Raw genomic sequence first — 17,728 nt, forward strand, 5'->3', positions numbered from 1 at the left:
ATTCATGTTAGTGAACAAATTTCCTGGATCTTTCTGTAATTGTAAAGAGTTTCAAATAACGTTTTGATTACTAAAATTTGAATAAGAAATCAGAAGCCACACAGGCTGGGGCTAAAACGGCTAGGAGCAGAGATGGCACAATTGTTCCCACTGGTGCTTCCCCAATAACTTTTTAAAAGGGAAATGTTGACTTGATTGTTAACACTGTAAGGAATAGATTGCAGGCGATATGGTATAAATGCTAGATTGTGGCCCCTATAAAGAAAATGTCAAAAGAGTTCATGTTTCAGAAGTTAGCCTGGGAGGGGGGCAAAGGAGGGAGGAGAGAAGGTAAAGGGAAAGAGGGACTGGAGATGTCAGGGGAGGGGGAGAATGGAGAAAAAGGGAGAGCTAGGGAGGAAAGTGGAGGAGAAGAGGTGGGGGGATTCAAAAGGGAAGTTAGTGGGGAGGGGGGAGATGCGAGAAGGCAGAGGAAGTAGGAGAGAGCCGGGGAGACCAACTGACATTTACTTAGCATTCACTATATGTCAGGCAGTGTGCTTTCACATAAATTACTTCATTGACTCTCCACAAAGACTCTCCAAGTTAGACATATTTTAATACTCCGTTTTTAGATGAAGAAATGGAGGCTCAGAAGTGTTAACTTGTCTGAGGTCACAGAGCAAGAAAAAAATGGTTGGAAGTTAACACCCATTTGTGTCCTTCCAAAACTCCTGCCCCTTTTTCAACATTGTTCTTTATTTGGAGTATTGCCTTTGCATAAACTGAAAGAAGTAGGCGAAGTAAAATCCTTTTGGAACAGTCTTTCATTGAAGCAGCACAGGTGCTGAGGCTCTGTTTCAGGGGTGGTGGTGGCGTGGGGGAAAGACTACATTTGGAGCATTACAGAATTCTACAGTAAGGGCTATGTCTTATAAAGGCGACCTTAGGAAAGGAACTATACACCTGATGAGAAACAGCCCTAGCAAGAACTGTGTGGAGCAAGGTATTTTCATTGCTCTGGATAAAGTCATAATCTTGACATGAGTAGTGCCATTTCACATGGGAGCCAGGCATAGCAATTGTGATTCTCCAACCAAATAGTTGACTTGCTTCACATCCAAATAGGATCCCCACCCCCCACTATCTGCGAAGAACTGATTGGCTTATGAGACTTCAAAAGACATTTTCACTTTTTTTCCCCTACTCAAAAATCCAAATAAAACAAGAGAACAAAGGGGGCGCCTGGGTGGCTTAGTCGGTTAAGCGTCCAACTTTCGCTTAGGTCATGATCTCGCGGTTCGTGGGTTCAAGCCCCGCGTCGGGCTCTGTGCTGGCTGCCAGCTCAGAGCCTGGAGCCTGTTTCAGTCTGTAACTCCCTCTCTCTCTGACCCTCCCCTGCTCACGCTGTCTCTCTCTCTCTCTCTCTCCTAGAAATAAATAAAACATTTAAAAAAAACAAAAAAAAAACAAAAACAAAAACAAGAGAACAAAGACCTATGACAAATCAAGAGGTACCAGTGCACGACACATAGTAGGTGCTCAGCCATTACTAGTTGAAGTAATGAATGTGTGTTCAAAGCACTCTTGAAGAAAGGGATCAATTATTTTCACGGAAAAAATCACTGATGTATTAGGAACTCTACGGAAATAGTATTGCATATAAATGTCATTTCTAATTGGCTTGATTCTTGCTGGCCCCCCTCCCACAGAACCAGATCCTCATAATCTATGGGATGATTACACTGCTTAGGGCAATGTTTCTGGAGTTTGGTCCCTGGAACATCTATATCAGAATCACTTAGGGATCAGGTCCCTAAACCCTATTTTATTAAGATCCTCTGGAAATATGTGTTCAAACTAAAGTTTGAGACTACTGATATGAGGGTTGGCCAGATCTTTCTTATACAAGACTCAAGCCTATCTTTAACAGAATTTAATTTTTTAAAATATTTATTTAATTTTGAGAGAGAGAGAGAGACAGAGTGTGAGTGGGGAAGGAGCAGGGAGAGAGGGAGACACAGATTCCAAAGCAGGCTCCAGGCTCCGAGCTGTCAGCACAGAGCCTGACATGAAGGCTCGAACTCATGAACTGTGAGATCATGACCTGAGCTGAAGTCAGACGCTTAACCAGCTGAGCCACCCAGGTGCCCCACTTTAACAGAATTTAGATGCTAGTCCACCTATGTATAAATGAACTAGGATTCAGTTTGTACTGCTATAGATTCCAGACCAATAGTTCCCAATATTTAGTATATATGAGTCACCCAGGGAGTTTACTAAGTGGGAGATTCCCAGGCCCCACCCAAAGGCACTAGGTTGAAACGAGATCTTCTAAAGTTTAAACAAGTACCCCATGTGGTTCTGATGCGTATATTCTGCTAACCTCACGGCTAGTACAGATTTCCTTCTGGAAAACAATGTTCCTGTCACATAGTTATACAAGCTATGAAAGGACACTTTGTTAATACCTTTACCACCTCTCAAGGCAATAAACTCCATTCGTAAGTGACTTTCATTGCCAGAAACTTCTTACGTTGAATTTCAATAAAGTCCTGTTAAGCTGTCTAGTTCTCTAAAGAAGACTTTAGTCCCCAATATTATTTTTAAGAAAATATATTTGACCAAGAAAATAAGTGCTTTTCTTCCTTCTGCATCCATTTTGCTTCTCCAGCAGAGTAGGTAGGCGAGGAAAATGTAGAGATCCAAACACGCATCCCTGATAAGAAGACAAGGACTTCTGCGACATACACTGCAACGACGTTTAGAAAATCAAACATCTAGAACAACCTGGAATTCTCATTTCCTGGAGTAATATCACAACACACAGAAACAAACAAAACAAAACACGTCATTCTGAGCTGCCCAGGATGTGGGGCAGTTCTGTTTATCAGAATTATGATTCAGATGAGGCAGGTGCCCTCCTGCAAGAAATCAGTGGGAGCCCTCATGCATCCCGGGTGCTCATTCATTTCTGTCCAGCTGCAGACATGTGAGGGCAGGCATCTGGTTTTTACACCGTGAAAGTCAGCTGCTAGGAGTAGCTATGGAGAAGGGGGCTGGCTGGCTGCCCATGTTTTTACGGGCATGTTTCCAGGCGTTTCACTGGGGCTTCCTCAAATCCTCACATCTGAACTAATTTGTCCCATGTGTATGCTTTCTTAAAAAAACGGATATTTTACTATTCTATTCACAGACTTCAAAAAAAATTCATTACTCGTAAAGTTTTAAAAAAGATAGCAAGAATAGCTTTGGACATGAAGGGAAGGGTACCCAGAGTGGCCATGGGGGTATTTGGTTTACCATTTAAAACAATGTGACTGAACAAGTTAAAAGAAGTCTGTGGCCTAATTATTAATTGACCAAATGGGGATAATAACAAGTCCCTTTTAGCATTGTTTGACAATTATATGAGGAAAGTAACATGTGTTAATTTCTCAACATCTGCTGGCACATCGTCACTACTCAAACAACAGAATGTCACTCATTATTTGTTAGCCTCAGTGATAGTAGTGCTGGTCTGCCACAGGAGTATTCACACACTAACACGGATTAGTTCTTTTTTGAATGGTAATTAAAATGATCATATAGGTCAGGATGAGCAAAAAGGAGAACATAAATGACTACAAACACAAATACATTAAATCTAGAAAACTGCCTTTGCCTAAACCTCCCATTCACTCGAGTAAGGAGAGATTGAATTTTGGCGGTGGAGAAATAGAAGGCATTGTCATGAGTAACTTGCCTGATAAACATATACTGTTTCCCTTCTCCTTACAGATTTCTTTCTGTTGCTGTAGCCAATTTTAGGGTACAAGATTCACACATCAGAAGTTTTGGTTTGTTTAGATGTTTTTAATGATGCAATTCTTGGCTCGTTTATTCTCTGTGATGCGAAATAAGACCAGGGGAACTACAGAATGTAAATGCGATGTTTTCTAAGAATGTCTGGGATGATTTGGCTTTAAATGTTCTTAAACATCAAAACAAAAGTTGAGTGAAGGCGTTTAAATCATTACCAAGCCAACATTTGAATTTGCATGTTGGCTGAGATGCAGGGAATATTATAGGTTCTAGACCATCTCCAGCATCCGAGCTCTGTAATCTCTGTTACTATTTTTTTTTTCTCTTTGCGAAATGAGAACGCAAACACCTGCTCCGCATAACTTACGGCATTGTCGAGAGCTTTACAGAAAAAGCAATGAAAACGGTGATCCGATGTAAGCTGGCTTCACTCTCACAAGTCACTGCTCAGAAGTCTGGGCTCCGTTTTGGAATTTTCACTGGTCTACAACCTCTCCTGCAAGAATTGCACAGAAGAGGGATACAGCCAATGTTCTCGCCCACATTTTGAGGCCAAAATGGCTTAAAGTAGTTGTGACCTGATATTCCACAGACCAAATGTGGATTCCTGGACAACACTGAGTTTGACACCTGGAGAAGAGAATTTATACTAGCGCAGTGGGGGCAGCCTTCATTCAGGTCGTTGGTGTGAATCCATCAGTGGAGGCTCACTAGGTGGAGCCTTCCCTACCACCGGGCCAAAGCCCACATCTTTGACACTCAGTCTATGCTTTTATTTCATTAATAAAATATGACCTCACCGTCCTTTTGTAACCCAGAAGCGTGAGGGTACATTTGTTGCAAACTGCATGCAGGTAAAAGGGGAGGGGGGCTCCTTTTGAAATTACATCCTCGTAATAATAAATACTTTTTGATCTTCTATACATAATAACAGTAGTGCATTTCTTGTTGAAACGGCAAGCTTTTTCTTTTTTACCAAAATGAAAAGAAAACATTCATTTCTTTATAAATATTTTAAATAGTTTAAATACATATTTCATACCAAGGATATAAAAATAGCCTCTCTTTTTTTTTTTTTTTGATAAATAAAGACGTGTTCATTTACATGGCAAATAACGTGCAATAGCTAACCACTGGCCACCAGCTCTATTTGACTGATTGTCTAGGAGATGACATGCAGTGATAATTGTCCCTCTGCCTTCACAAAAAGAAAAATAGATCAGCAGGAGCTGGGCACTCCCGAGGCCAACAGTGCGATGGATATTGTTCAGGAATGACAAACAGGCACTCAGGAAAACCTTCGCTGCACTTCACAGAAGTCACCCGGGACAAAATGAATCCAACAGATTCTTTGTCTGGGACTTCTAGCTGCTCAGACCCTCAGGGTCTCTGGACTTTGAAAAAGTCTGTCAAACAGACCAGTGAGTGAGTGCCTGGAGAGGACACTGTTTCCGCTGTTTCCAGGACCTGGCGAGTGTTTGCTCCGGCACCGAAGTGGTTCTGCCTCTGGCTGGCTCCTCGCGTGCCCTCCCGCAGGACTCCTGGCTTTGCCCAGTCTTCACCCCTGCCCGCGGCAAAAAAGGCAAACTAAAGCTGTCATGCAGTGGTTGGTGGGTTTGAGACTGGCAGCTGCCGCACGTGCGCGAATATCATACGTTTATGGCTTTGTTATCTTTCGTGTCTGCTGTGCTTGTGACGACTTCCAGTGGGAAGGTTTCCGAGGGTTCCGTAGAGATTGATGCTGCTCCTTCCCTGTCCCAAGATCCCGGCAGGTTTTCCAGACTGAAGGGACTCGTGGCTCCCTGGCTGAAGCTGCCCTCCTCCGATCTGCTTGGGAGAACCAGATGCAAAGACGTTTCTGAGGAAGAGCAGACGGAGGAAGAGAGCGTCGCGGAGATGGACTGCAGAGGCGTCAGTGTAGAATCTGAATGTGGAGAGATGCACCTTAGAAATTGCAGATGACCTTCTTGGACAACCTGGTAGTGGGCAGGTGAATAATCAACGTTTGGAGAGTGGTAAAGTTCACTGTCTGCAGGATTTTGCTCAGGGGCTCCAGTTCGCCGGGGGCTGCTCCCCACAGAGGAGGGATCCACACTCCAAATGTCTGAGGTGACATTACTGTGACAGAGTTGTGCTTGAGTATAAGCAGCTCCACCTGCTTGCAAGTGTAGGCAAGGCTGGTGGGCACTCCAGGTCATCCTGGTCTGTAAGCTGTCCCTGGAGGGACACACAGAGGTGGTGTGCAGAGAGCAAAACCGCGATGGCTGCTGGGGTGACAGAACGTTTTCCAGAAGTTGTATCACATTCCGCATGTCCTTACCTAACTGGGAGACCTCCTGAGTCAATGTCGTCACCTGTGTGGATAAAGCAAAGCAGAAGGCAATAGTCAGAGGTGCGTGGTAGTGATTTCAGAGCAGAGAGGCAGGGAAATGAGATGTCTCTGGAGGAAGGTCTGAAAAGCTGCTCTACCTCCAACTCCAGCCAGGTCCGAGGGGTGGATGGGGAGGCTGGGGCACCTGATCTAAAGCCATCCGTATTCTGAGGGAACCCAGGGAGACATTTCATAGTCGGGCATTTTGCATCGGTGACTCTGGGGTTCTTGAACAAAATTAGACACATGAGTCAATTATTTCTCGTATCTCTTAAATACAGGCAGTACCTCTTGCTTCCTCTGAGTTAGTGGGATACACAGTGGTGCACACAAATCATCCCAGCTGCCTCAGAAAACAGTATGGAGTGGTGGGCTTGTACTTAGAGCACTCAATTCCCTATCTGCCCAGAGTAGGGAGTAAATGACAGCTGTCACTTTTGCCATATGTAGTTGAGACCCATGTTCATTGTAGGTTGAGGGACAAACTGGCCTTGAGCGATGATACAGGTAGTAAGCAAGACCTCATACCAGGTTTGCTAGAGAGAGAGTTTGCAAAAGGAGAGGAAACTACAGAATGAGAGACAGACATAAGAATGACCTGCAAGGTGAGTAGGTACAGGTCAACAGCATGGGCATCTTGGGGGCACTGGGTTCATCAGTGAACCTGGAACCTTGTGGAAGTATAACTCCGATTGTGTGGTGTGTGCACTATTCACTTTTCTAGGCAAGGCATTGAGCTTTTGTAAGATTTTCAAAATAGACACAACTCTCAACACTTAAGAAGTGCTGAAGAGTCTTCAGTATTCATTTTACTTTTAAAACCAATAATAAAACTCGCCAGAGTTATTTGTTTTCTTATCAACCACATCACTTTTTTACCCCTGGAAGACCACCAGAAGATTGAATTGAGCGTTTCTGGGGTGTTTACATTCTTCAAAGTGAGGAAAACCTGTATTTCAGAAAGCAGGACACAAAAGTGTACTTTCTAATCTTTGGTGAGATCTGTAACACTAACACAAGGTTGTAATACTTTGCCTTGTTCGCTTTAAGACTATATTTTATAAAGTATCTTCTATGACTTGATTTACTATCATGAATCACAAAACTCCAATATAAGCTTCTGAACCCACTGACTAGATATCATCAGAAAACAAAACAGAACAAAGGGAAGTTCAACTTCAGTGATGCCAAATTCAAGATGGCTGTTCTGGGCCAACTTTTTTCAACATTTACGTATACATTCCTAATTCATCCAGCAGTTTAATTCATTCCACTTCTGTGAGTGCGTTCTGAAACTAATTCTCCCTGGCAGGCCCATCAGGAGGTAGTGCTGCTTGAATCAGGCACTTAAAAAAGGCCAGAAGGAGGTGTTTCCATGGTTCAGGCAACCAACTGGTAACACCTGCCTTGAAATTGCCAGGCCAAAAGTATTTCTGCATTGCTGCTAGCATGGAACTCCAGGGACTCGATCGAAGGCTTGTCCAGGCTTTTCAGCAGATCTGAAACTTCTGGTAATAAAAAAGATACTTCTGAGCCTCACATTTAAGGAGCTAAGCAGTGAATCTGAGAAAGGCATTATGTGTTTTGGGATTTCCACTGTAGGTTGTCTAATTTCATAACGTGCTAAGCCTCAATTTTTAAAATTTTTTATAGTTTATTTATTTTGAGACAGAGGGAGACAGAGCATGAGCGGGGGAGGGGACAGAGAGAGAGGGAGACACAGAATCTGAAACAAGCTCCAGGCTCCGAGCTGTCAGCATGAAGCCCAATGCGGGGCTTGAACCCATGAACCACGAGATCATGACCCGAGCCAAAGCTGGACGCTTAACTGACTGAGCCACCCAGGTGCCCCAGCAAGCCTCAATTTAAAGTGCATGGATCACACTTAAATCTGGATCTGGATCTGGATCTTGGCACTGCAGACATTCACTCATGGGCTCCATTTTGAATCGATTAGCTCTTCTATCAGTATTTTAGAAGAGAAGGCTGACACTGAATGAGATGTTTGAAGGGATATGGTAGCCATCCATTTCTGTAGATTATCTGAGCTTAATTCCTGTTTCAAATTGACCAGGAGTATACTAGCTCCCAGTAAAAATGTTTTCAATAGGACTTTTATTAGGATTGAATAAGGACACAGTCTTTGAAGAACCATTTTGCATTTTTGGCACATCAACAATGATGTCATTCAATAAATGTTTGTAAATTTATAATACAATATGATTTTGGGTACCTTTTTCTCTATTGGATCTATAAACAGTGCCAAGATAGGCACTGATACATTATTAGTTCCCTCCCTGTAAAATGACGACTCTAAGGCCCAGAGGCTAAATGACATATTTAAGGTCCCTTATTTCATGAAACACAGTCTTTGATCTAGAAATCAGGCCTTCTAAGCTTGGTGCACTTTCTGTTATAGCATAGTAGCAAATGGAAAAGGAGATATTGCTTAGGAGGTGAGAGAGTTTGCTAATGTGATCAGAATTTGTGAAGAGCCCAGATGATACAAAAAGGTAGCTTCCCATGTAAAAGCTATCTGAAATTCATCACCAAGTAAGTAAATGGCACCATCTGTAAGAAATTCAGAGACTGATTGAGCACAGCGAAGTCTCCTCATGTCAAATTATACAAATAAAACAACAAAAATGGTGTGCAGCCAGGGGAAATCTGAAGCCACACAATGGTACAACAAACAGATTTCTGGTTAACTATTTTTTCTAGATTTAAAAATAAATAGATATTTTCCTATGAGCGAAATACCTTTCCATGGCCATATTCCTGACACCTAACTCTTACTGTGCATTTGTCACAACGTTAAGGTTATGAACTTTGAGTGGGAATCCCAAGGCATGACTGGCTCCAGGAATGTTAAGCATTAACATGTCCAGAAAACAACATTACTGTGTTAGCTTGAACTAAAAGGAGCAAAGAATCTAAGGAAAGAGAACTTTCTTTAGCTCTGGAGGATAATGATCCTATTAGGAAAGGTTTCTGTCACTGTGTCACTGAGGACACACCCCTGCACCTTATTAAAGTTACATGAGGGAATTAATCCCTGTTGGGTAAGGGATCTCTCCCTTCACAAAGACAAAGGCAGCTGTCACAGGGAGAGATGGCATCTCCTGGAGGTGGATACTCTGGTGACACTGAAGGTGACAACAAACTGTCACAGAAAGTGCAGTAAGATTCACTGCACTTTTGTTTACTGCTTCCTGCTGGGTTTGCTAACAAAATTCATTCTAAAATAGAAAAGGCCTTATTCTTAATCAAATGTGGAAAGCAAAGAATGCAGTGTCTCTGTTGGTGGGTCTCAGTGCTTTTTTATAGTATGCTAAGAAGATGTGTATGTCAGCTGTTGTTTAACATAGTGCTGGAAGTCCTAGCATCAGCCATCAGACAACAAAAGGAAATCAAAGGCATCAGAATTGGCAAAGAGGAAGTCAAACTTTCACTCTTCGCAGATGACATGATACTCTACATCGAAAACCTGACAGNTATGTCAGGCGCCTGGGTGGCTCAGTCAGTTAGGCGTCAGACTTCCCCTCAGGTCATGATCTCGCGGCTCGTGAGTTCAAGCCCTGCATCGGCCTCTGTGCCGACAGCTCAGAGCCTGGAGCCTCCTTCGGATTCTGTGTCTCCCTCTCTCTCTGCCCCTTGCCGGCTCACACTCTGTTTCCTTCTTTCTCAAAAATAAATACACATTAAAAACATTTAAGAAGATTTGCATTTGCTAAAAAAGGTTGTTGGGGCTACTTTGTGAGCAAGGCTCCATCCATTTAAGGAGATATGTCTTCAAAATACAACTTAAAAGCAGAGTACTACCAGAAATAGGTCAGTAAAAACAAAGAAAAATCATTCAGATCAAGTGAATCAACGTTTTCCCCTTAACCCAATAACTGCTTAAATTCTTTAAATGTCTTCTGTTACTCATATTAGTGAAGACAGTCCCTTTTTGAGTGGATATTACAAAGCCCTTCACAAGCCCCATCTCGTTGTTTCGTGGCCCCATGTCCTGAAGTCTCCCCATTGCACACCATCAGACTGAACACAGTGAGCTGAAAAGCTCACTGCCTTTGTGCGTGCTCTTCTCTCTGACTGGGGCTCTTCAATTCTGCCCTTTCAGCTTGGGGAGTTTCTTCTCTCCCTTCAAACTTCTTCTAATCCTTCATGTTCTCTGCAGAGCTAGTTCCTGACAGCTCACTTAATCTCACAAAGCAGCTTGAGTCTCATGTGGGACTGTTTGCCCTCCACTAACACTATAAATTCTTTAAGGGTAGAAACTGTAATTTATCTCAGTATCTCCTGGACTCGGGGCAATGCCCAGAACACACCGTGTACTCAGTAAGTCTTGAATGTATAAACAAATGCACTTCCTGTCGTTTTGAAGGACTTGGCCTCCATATTACCTTCAATTTTTATCTTATTGTATCTCATGATTTTACCAGAAATATCCTGGGAGAGAGCTGCCTACTACGAAATTATATTGAGAAATCTGTAACCAGCCCTCTCTGTCCCAAGTAAATATGATAAAAGTAGGTACTATGACTTAAAGGTTTTGTATATAAATTCCTTGGGTATTCCTTAATGTTTAATTTTTAGGTGGCATTTGCACTGTTAATCTCTTTGATCTTGTGTTTCCTTCGTAATTGTAGAATTATGGCCAAGACGTTGTTTGGTGGCCAAGACTTCCACTGGACGTTATTAACCTTGCTGTCGTGTGACTTGTCCCAACCTAAACTTGGTTTCCATGGGCAGCTTTAATTCCCTGGAGAAACTGTCCCTATGTACTGCCTCCCATGTCTCAAGACTATATTATGCCAAGTGACAATCTGAATACAGTTACCCAGAGTTGTTTTATCAGTTGAAATTTGGTAAACATTTTTTGCATCCCTGGTTGCTACCCTACCCTATTTTAGATGTGGCCTTGTGATTATTTGTACTTCTAGAGATAAAACAGATACATAACCATAAGTTAATATGCATTCTTCTCTTACTTGTGTATTAAGTTGCATTTCCTTTCTCCATTTTTCCCCTTCCTTCCTCTCTGTTCTCCTAATTCTACTGTGAATAAAGACCCATCAGTCCAGGATTTAAAACTGTTGGCCATACCAGTTCACCATCACCATCTGCAGGGCAATTGTTCACATCCAAGATTTTTCTGTCCCTTCCAAAGTCCCAACTGCTAGAAAGAAGAAGTGTTGAAAACACCATCTGTGCTTCCAAGTGGTTCAGTCTGCTCTCCAAAACTCTGGAACATCTAAAGATTCTTCCTTCCTCTGTTGTCCTAGTAATATGTGTTCAACCACACAAATCATTAGGTGTTTAGCAGGTTTTTGGGCAGTGCGTTTGGTCTTGTTGAGCAGTACCTTCTGTCATGAATAGAAACACCCATGTGACAACAGACTTTGTCAACTATCCATGACAATCCACACACTGGTCTTTCCATACCTCTAAGAAGGGAATCACTAACTGCCATGACTTTTCCATTTTTGCCATACCCACGTTTTCTCAGAACTTCTATTGGCTGGCTTAGAATCTGTCGTTGTTGCCCACGTTTCCGGAGTATCTGGATTGCTCTTCTGATGTTTAATTTGCTCCACTGATGTGATGTTACTTCTCATCCTCCTCTCAATCATATTTCCACAAATGCTTTGTTGTGAGGACTAAATGATAGCATGGATGTTAAAGTTTGGTCCCCATATAACTGATATTTTGTCAGGATCGCAGGATCTGCATTTGATAATGCAACACTGCTTAGTTGAAAATTTCTTCATGGTAGGGAATACTGACCCAGGAAATACTTAGCCCAAATAAAATAAAAGCCAGTTATCTATATTACTGCTCTTCAGCCTCAGCATGGAGAGAGAAACCACTCTGTTAATGCTTTTACATAATTAATTTGGAAGAAATGGAATCTCCAAGTTTTAGCATTGCTTTGCATGGATCTTTGCGGTAACAAATAGTAACAGCAATTACTAGAGTCTTTGAAAATATGGATTAAGATCCTGTATTTCCAGAGGAAGGTTTGAGTAACTGCAGTCAGATGGATTGAGAATTCTCTATAAAGTATCACTATAAAGTGTGAGCCAAAATACAACAATGTGCAGCCTGGTGTGGATCAGCATTGAATAAGGAGCAATGCGGGCCTAGATGGGGTCAAGTATGACTAGTGTTTACTGTTTTTTTATAATAGCTCTAGTCCCTGCACAAATCCTGCCATTTAAAATCTTTGTTGATGCATGAGAAATTTAAGAAATAATAAGTTGCATGGTTCATTTATTAATATGAGTTTCTGGTATTTTCATCTGAACTGAAATAACGTTTAAAAGTGTTTCTTATTTATTTTGAGAGGGTAGAAAGAGTGTGCATGAGCGGGGGTGGGGGTGGGCAGAGAGAGAGGGAGAGAGAGAATCCCAAGCAGGCTCTGTGCTGTCAGTGCAGAGCTGACATGGGATGGCGCTTGATCTCACGAAACCATAAGATCATAACCTGAGCTGAAATCAAGAGCTGGATGCTCAACCGACTGACCCACCCAGGTGTCCCTTAAATAACTTTCACCAATTCCCCCTAAATGGTACTGTAAGACGCAGAAAGTATCACTCTAAGTCTAGCAGGTAAGAGTGTTTTATATGATCTCAATGTCTCCTAGACATCCCCACCACTTCAAAATGGGAGTTTTTTAAACCACCGTGTTATTATATAGTTGAAAAAAATCCGTCTGTGGTGCTGGTGACCTCTTGTCCCAATAAGACTTCCCACTGCCAGTTTTTATGGTTAGATTATGCACCTTTTGGTGTAAACACAGCTTTGGTCTTCTGGTGTGTCTTTGGATTGTGCCTTTGGGGAACAGGAGTGTTGAGTTTCATAATGAAGAATAGAATATGCCTTGGCCAATACCTTTTATTTTACATGGAAAATAGCTAACTTTTGTCTTCCATTATTCATGTTATTACATTTTTGAATCTTGGCTATTGGCATGGTATGATTCATGGCCTCTGAGTATAACTAGAACTTCAATTGATAGGAAAAAAACGTCATTTCCATTTTTGTGCATTCAGTGAACAGATGGGGAATGCATCTGTTGATATAATCTTCTTAGCTTGAAGAGTTCTTGACCTGTCACTCAATTTTTGCCAAACATGTACACATTTTCCTGCTAGACACAATTTTCCTAAATTCCGGGTACTAATTACACCAATCCTCTCCCCCTGCCACGAACACATATACATTTTTACAAACTCTGATTCAGGTAATTAAATGGTCTTTCATTTAATCCTTTGTTATGTTGCATATTTACCATGGGATTCAGACAAGTTCAATCAAACTCCATAAGCAGGCAAAACAAAAAGGACGATCGGCATAATTTCATCCTTGTGTCTTTTGCTTCATAAAGCATTCGAACACAAGTGAGTCTTTTTATCTATCAGCTAAAATAATAATCATACTCGGCACTTGCATAAATTTCATCTGAATGAGGATCTCAATCCCATTACTAACAAAAGTTGTAAATCTTGTTCTACAGCTGGAGAGACTAGAATGTTGAGAGGTGAAGTGGCTTATTTGAGGTCACACAGGAATAGTACCAAGGGGTTCACTTTTGCAGGTGCATCTGATGCGTCTTAAATTATAGTAAGAGAAGAATTACAAGTCTTGAAAGTGATTATGCCAATGGTTTCACTGAATTTCTGCAAGCTCAGGCCTTCGGACACAACTTTATTACTTTAGCTGTATTATTGTAATCCATTATTTATCAACTCTTTGATTGCTTTCCTCATCTATTTTCCCTGCTTCCTGTGACAAAGTTTGATTAGTATCCAGATTGCTGTCTGACTAAGCGATCCTCACTGCTATTAATGAGCACCAAACAAAAGTCTGTCTCCTCTCAGAGTACCAGCTGTATAGAACAGTGCTTATCAAGACTTAATGTATACAGGAGTCACCTGGGGATGTCGACACCGTGTATATTCAGATTCAGTACATGTGGAGTTCTGGGATTGTGCATTTCTAACATGCCCCTATTTGATGGTAATGCTGCTGGTTTGCACCAGAAGGGGTCAGATCATGAGTTCTTATTATGGATTTAGTCCCTGCTTTGGTTAGCTCCACACCTATTATAGTGGAGCTGAGAATTTAGTTTTGAAACCGCTTTTTTCAATTCCTTTGGCAAGTCTGTAGTTGGAGTTTTTGATTTGTTGAGGTCTTCTTTGGTTTCTTTCATCAATATTTTGTAGTTTGTAGTGTATAAGTCTTGTACTTACTTAAGTTTGTTCCTAGATATTTATTCTTTTTGATGCTACAGTAAATGGGACTATTTTCTTTTGCTTTTTTTTTTCAATGTTTATTTATTTTTGACAGAGAAAGAGAGAGAAAGACAGTGTGACTGGAGGAGGGGCAGAGAGAGAAGGAGACACAGAATCTGAAGCAGGCTCCAGGCTTCAAACTGTCAGCACAGAGCCTGACACAGGGCTTGAACTCATGAACCATAAGATCATGACCAAAGCTGAAGTCGGACATTTAATCAACTGAGCCACTGAGGTGCCCCGGGACTGTTTTTCTTAATTTCTCTTTCTGATAGTTCATTATCAGTGCATAGAAATAGAACTGACTTTTGTATGTTGACTTTGTATCCTGCAACTTTATCATTTATTAGTTCTAACAGGTTTTGGTGGAATCTTGAGGGGTTAGGGTCTTTGTGATTATCAAAGCTGTTGTCTGTTATGGGTGGTTCCCAGTAGTGGACGGGGTGCCAAGACCCGTCAGTGTCCCAAAGTGGAGAATCACAGAGAGCACGTAGGTGTAGGCGGATCAGAAGCTGGAGGGGCGCCTGGGTGGCTTAGTCGGTTAAGCGTCCGACTTTCGCTTGGGTCATGATCTCGCGGTTCGTGGGTTCGAGCCCCGCGTCGGGCTCTGTGCTGACTGCCAGCTCAGAGCCTGGAGCCTGTTTCGGTCTGTGACTCCCTCTCTCTCTGACCCTCCCCTGCTCACGCTGTCTCTCTCTCTCTCCTAGAAATAAATAACAAAAAATATTTAAAAAAAAAAAAAAAGAAGCTGGACCCTGAGGCAGCAGCTAGGAAAGTATGCAGTGATATCCCTTCCAGAGAGAAACTAGGAGATGGGCATGTTTGCATGCACCCTCTCCGCTGAACCTGGATGTACAACCAGAGACATTCTCTTACAACCATTTACAAACGACTTTGCTTGCTCCTGTAGGACGTGTGAACGTAAGCCCCTTTGGCTTTCCAAGCTAGGTGTTTGGGGGTCCTAGCCGGGGGGCGCTGCACTAGGTCCAAACTTCCCAATGCTAGGATTCAGGGGTTCCCTATCGATTGTATGGCAGTGTACCTGCGGTGGGGTCTATTGGTGTCTGTGTCCCAGCTTTTCCTATCTGTTTCCATGTGGAGGCTTTCTCATTCACCTGATATGTAGCAGTCATTCAGCTTGTTTTTATTATTTCTTTTTTTTTTTAAATTTTTTAATGTTTCATTTATTTCTAGGAGAGAGAGAGAGAGAGAGACAGCGTGAGCAGGGGAAGGTCAGAGAGAGAGGGAATCACAGACTGAAACAGGCTCCAGGCTCTGAGCTGGCAGTCAGCACAGAGCCCGACGCGGGGCCCGAACCCACGAACCGCGAGATCATGACCTAAGCGAAAGTTGGACGCTTAACCAACTAAGCCACCCAGGCGCCCCTTATTATTTCTTATTTTTATATTTGTCCGAGGGAATTATTCTGTGTACACTCAGTGTGTACATTCAGTGTGTCTGTAGGAGGAGGGAAATTCAGAAGCTTATTATGCTGTCACTTTGGGGCATTTGTTATCTATTTTATGTGTTGCAATCCTCTGGATTTCTAATTCTTACCAAAATTATCCCATCTTTGGCCAGTGGGAGACTCTTTATATTGGCTCCTGAGCTCTTTTGACATCGTCCTGGGAGTGTGTGATAAATTTCTTCCTGTCTTGTACACTAAGGTGTTCTGGACTTCTTTGTATTTCATACCTCCAGAAGTGGAAACAGCTATTTATCCAAGAGACTCTGGTTTCTTATAATGGGAAATTTTATTTGAGGCCATAATTGAGGCATAGAGATATTCACTGTTATTGGGCTGGCCATTGTTTATACTCCTTTTCTGCTGAAAGAGCTCAGAAATGTATGTATGTATATGATACTACACAGGTTTATACTAGTATTTCTAATTCTGTTTCAGAACTACATTTGTATCTCCTTTACACTGTGAATTCTGGTTATTGAGGTATAGAAGATGATAGAATTAAGATATCCCATAATTGCTCATTTGCGTTATCCCCCATTACATATTCAACAATTGCAATATATCAATACCTGTACTATCATTACAAATTATGATTACTGAAAACAGTTGAAAAAATTGTGGGGAGGCATATTCTATTCTAATTCTCTTCCCACTCCCCTTTCAATGGGTCATCCATATTTACACTGTCAGAGCATACCTTTGACAACTTATACATTCTCTTCTTTAATTTTCGTTTAGACTTGGTACTATAAATAAGCACATATTTAATGCTGATGAACTTGTCCAATGACGATGCCTTTCAAATCATCTTGGTTTTCTGAATCTTGTTCTTGAGAGCATTCTTTGGGAAATATATACGGGAACAATATTCCTTGAGTTCTTTCATGTTAACAGTTTGGTGCCTGGTGGTCATTTTTTTTTTTTTAATGTGTATTTATTTTGGAGAGAGAGACAGTGTGAGTGGGGGAAGGGCAAAGAGAGAAAGAGAAACACAGAATCTGAAGCAGGTTCCAGGCTCTGAGCTGTCAGCCAAGAGCTCAATGTGGGACTCAAACCCACCAACCATGAGATCATGACCTGAGCCGAAGGTGAATGCTTAACTAACTGAGCCACCCAGGATCCCTCTTTATGGTCATTTTTGCTGGATGTGAAATCCTTAGTTTACATTTTCTTTTCTTAAGAATCTTGCATATTTTGTATGTTATTCTATCTTGCATAAAATGTTGCTGTTTTAAAGTTTAATGACAGTCTAGATTTTTCCTGTGGGATTCCTTTATAAAAAAACCTTTTTGTCTAGATAACCAATGAATTTTTTTTTCTTACTTTAAAGTCTAGTAATTTCACTAGGATATGAAAGTATAGTATGCAACTTCAAAAATTTGTTTTTTGGTAACTTAAGGGGAGTTTTATTGGATTATCATTCTTATTGTTTGTTTGGTTCCCTGAATTTGGCATTCTTATTCTGAGACTTACATTTTTTGTTTGTTGGAGCTTCTTTGTTTCTCTTTACTATTTGATGCTTTTCTTCTAATCCTTCTTAAAAAAAAACTCTTCCTTTAGATTAGATGCTTTAAATTTTCCTCCTTTTCACAATCTATTTTGGCATTATTTGTTTATTTGCTCTTGTGTTGCTTCTAATTTAGGCAGTTTCTACAATGATCTTTTTCTCACTTCTAATTTTTTCTTTTTTTAATGTTCATTTATTTTTGAGAGAGAGAAAAAACATGAGTGGGTGAAGGGCAGAGAGAGAGAGAGACAGTGAGAGGGAGACAGAATCCTAAGAGAGAATCTGCACTGTTAGTGCAG

The 17,728-nt window shown here is 41.4% G+C and overlaps 1 protein-coding gene across 1 annotated transcript in view; it reads right to left on the reverse strand.

Moving 5' to 3' along the window:
• Positions 1-5,432: 5,432 nt before the first annotated feature.
• KCNH8 (potassium voltage-gated channel subfamily H member 8) overlaps positions 5,433-17,728 on the reverse strand; it is a 358,017-nt gene continuing 345,721 nt past the window's right edge. The window contains exon 16 of the mRNA XM_077750888.1: positions 5,433-6,137. Coding sequence (XP_077607014.1) covers positions 5,433-6,137 — 705 coding nt within the window. The remainder of the gene's footprint in view (positions 6,138-17,728) is intronic.

This window comes from Crocuta crocuta, unplaced genomic scaffold, assembly GCF_008692635.1.
Source record: "Crocuta crocuta isolate KB4526 unplaced genomic scaffold, BGI_CrCroc_1.0 scaffold279, whole genome shotgun sequence".
Classification (NCBI taxonomy): domain Eukaryota; kingdom Metazoa; phylum Chordata; class Mammalia; order Carnivora; family Hyaenidae; genus Crocuta; species Crocuta crocuta.